At 50.0% G+C, this 3,069-nt stretch overlaps 1 protein-coding gene across 1 annotated transcript in view; it reads right to left on the bottom strand.

The window, feature by feature from the left end:
* LOC107480765 (receptor-like protein kinase HSL1) overlaps positions 1-3,069 on the bottom strand; it is a 4,420-nt gene that overhangs the window by 1,151 nt on the left and 200 nt on the right. The window contains 3 exon segments of the mRNA XM_052259382.1: positions 2-239; positions 678-3,064; positions 3,066-3,069. The exon segment at positions 3,066-3,069 is cut by the window's right edge and continues 200 nt beyond it. Coding sequence (XP_052115342.1) covers positions 2-239; positions 678-3,064; positions 3,066-3,069 — 2,629 coding nt within the window.

Genomic DNA, 3,069 nt, shown 5'->3' with positions numbered 1-3,069 from the left:
GGTGCACATGAGGCCAATGTTGAAAACCTTGGAAATTTCGTCTTTGAAACAAGAATCAAGCCTCGAGTCAATTAAATGGTCCACCCCTTTCTGATCCAGGGTGGTGCACACCCACTTCACCAAGTCCTTCTCTCCGAATTCAGGATCCACCGGACGCCTCCCGGTAACCAACTCAAGTATCACAACACCAAAACTGTATATGTCACTTTTCTCGTTCACTCTGAGAGTGTATGCATATTCTGCAGAACAAAACAAACGAAGGTCAGACTAGTCCAAACAAATATGTTAATAACACATGAAACAAAATATGATGCTTGCAAACAAAAATCAAAAGGAAAATATGCTACACAATCTGTACTTCCTTAGAGTTTAGATCATTAACTGTTCATATTTTATTACTAGTAGTCTAGTAATTTAGAGAAATTATAACAACAAAAGTACACATGAAGTGCCATCAAAGGGCTGTTAGTTAAGCTAAGAGAGCAAGAACAGAACAAGATCTACATCTACAGAGAGCTCCATACTATTATCAAATTACACTAACAACACGAAGCCTATGTGCTAAACTAAGCACAAGTATTATCTACCACTAAACCCACAAATGCATCTTTAGAGTCGGAGAAATTATAGTCAACGCGAGCCAAAGTGAAATTTAATAACATGAAATTTCTACAAACCTGGCGCAATGTACCCACAAGACCCAGCTATGACAGACATGGATTTGGTTCCTCCTTTCCCTCCAGCTTCGACGGCCTTGGCCACTCCAAAATCCGCCACCCTGGCACCATAGTCCCCATCCAACAAGATATTGCTGGATTTCACATCTCTATGAACAATTGGTGGAACACAATCATGATGCAGATAAGAGAGGCCTTCAGCAGCGTCAACGGCAATCTTATACCTGGTTGGCCAATCCAACAACCCACCTTTGCTGCTATGCAACAAATCACCAAGACTACCATTGGGCATGTACTCATAAACCAGTAGCTTGCAATCCCTGGTTGTGCAGCAACACCACAGCTTAACAATGTTCTTGTGCCTGATCTTGCCCAAAGTCTCAACCTCCGCATCAAAAGCTTCGTCCTGCACCCGTCCACCACCACCTTTTTCCACATCTCCACTCTCTCCACCCTTCCCTGCTCCTCCCCATATCTTCTTCACCGCAACCGCTTCCCCGCTGCTAAGCACCACCTTGTAGACTCTCCCGGATGACCCACTTCCTATCACATTATCCTCATCAAGGCAATTCAAGATCTCATCTTCACCAAAACCCAGCTTATGAAACGACATCAAGGTCCACCTCGATTTATCAATGGACCTTCTGGCATCCTTGAAAGTCTTATACTTGAGGTAGAACCACACCACACCCACAAAGAACACCAAAGTGGCGACAATGAAGATAGTCCTGAGAAGCCAAACATAGCCCAAACTCTTGGCTTGGCCTCTTCCACTGCAGAGACCCTTCAAATCCCCACACAAACCGGGGTTCCCCAGAAAGCTATCCACATACACGTCCTTAGCCAACAGAGGAGGGAGCTCCCCGGAGAGACGATTGTAAGACAAATTCAGAATGTTCAGCTTCAAATTCTGCAATCCGTGAGGGACCATCCCGGAGAACTGGTTCTTGGAGAGATCAAGAGAATTCAAAACTGACAAGCTACCAATCTCATCTGGAATCTTCCCACCAATGCCATTGTTGGCCAAATTCAAAACGCTCAGCTTTTTCAAAGAATGAAGCCCTTTTGGAAGCTCCCCGGATAGTTTGTTGTTGTGAAGATCAAGGGTCCCAAGCTGCCCGAGATTCACAACAGTCTCTGGGATCGAACCGCTGAACATGTTATCGTTGCCAGAAAATTCCACGAGATTGTCCAACCACCCAACCTCGTCGGGGATCACTCCCTCGAACTTATTCTTCGAGAGAAATAGCAGCGAAAGGTTCCCGGCACCGGCAATGGTCTTCGCAATGGGGCCGGAGAACGAATTCTCCGCGAGTTCAAGAAGGTACACATGGGGGAGACCCCACATCCCCGCCGGCACCTCGCCGAAGAACCGGTTGTTCCCCAGCCTCACCCGCGTCAGGCTCTGGCACGTTCCCAGACTCGCCGGAATCTCGCCGGAAAACAAATTATATATCACAAGAAGCTCCTCCAGTTCCCCGTGATCGCACAGCGTGGACGGAATCGGCCCCAAGAACTGGTTGCTGGAGACGTCGAGCCACCTGAGAGGAGAATGGCGCCCCAGATTCTCCGGCAACCTTCCGGTGAGACGGTTCCCGAAGATCCTGAGCTCGTAGAGGTTGGGCGAATTGGCAATGCTCGGCGGCAGCTGGCCCTCAAAGCGGTTCTCGTAGAGGTTGAGACTCTCCAAGGGCAACGCGCAGAGCTCCTCCGGTATGGTCCCCGTCAAGTGGTTCATGGAGGCGTCGAGAAGGCGTAGGGCGGTGAGGTTTCTCCAGCCACGAGGCAGGTCCCCGGAGAGCGAGTTGTTGTACAACTCAATCTGAGTCAAATGAGTCAAACGAGTGAGGGAAGTGGGGATGGAACCGTACAAATCGTTGAGCGCAAGGTCCAAGTCCCTGAGGTTCTTCAAGTTGCCAAGCGAGTCTGGAATGGTGCCAACGAGGTTGCACTGTGTGAGCCAGAGAACCTCGAGGTTGGTAAGGTTGCCGAGCGAGTCCGGGATCCGACCCGGGTAGAAGGGGTTGTAAGAGAGGTTGAGCATTTTGAGGGTGGTTAGGTTCCCCAATGAGGGAGGGATGGTGCCTTCTAGAAGGTTGTAAACGAGGGAGATGACCTCGAGTTTCTGGAAGGACCCGAAGGAGTCCGGAATGGGACCGGAGAAGTTGTTGCCGGTGAGGTCGAGGTAGCGGAGGTTGGGGAGGTGAGGGAGAGTGTGGGGGAGCGTGCCGGTGAGAAGGTTCTGGGAGAGGTCGAGGTGTTGGAGGTTGGAGCAGAGGGAGATGTCGAGGGGGAGGGTGGCGTTGATGGAGTTGTTGAAGAGGTTGATGGAGGAGAGGTTGGGGAGGCGGCAGAGGATATGGGCGGAGAATGGACCGGCGATGTTAGTGTC

Source organism: Arachis duranensis, chromosome 3 (genome assembly GCF_000817695.3).
Source record: "Arachis duranensis cultivar V14167 chromosome 3, aradu.V14167.gnm2.J7QH, whole genome shotgun sequence".
NCBI classification, from domain to species: domain Eukaryota; kingdom Viridiplantae; phylum Streptophyta; class Magnoliopsida; order Fabales; family Fabaceae; genus Arachis; species Arachis duranensis.
Note: the sequence above shows the minus strand (reverse complement) of the source record. Positions and strands in the feature narration are given on the sequence as shown.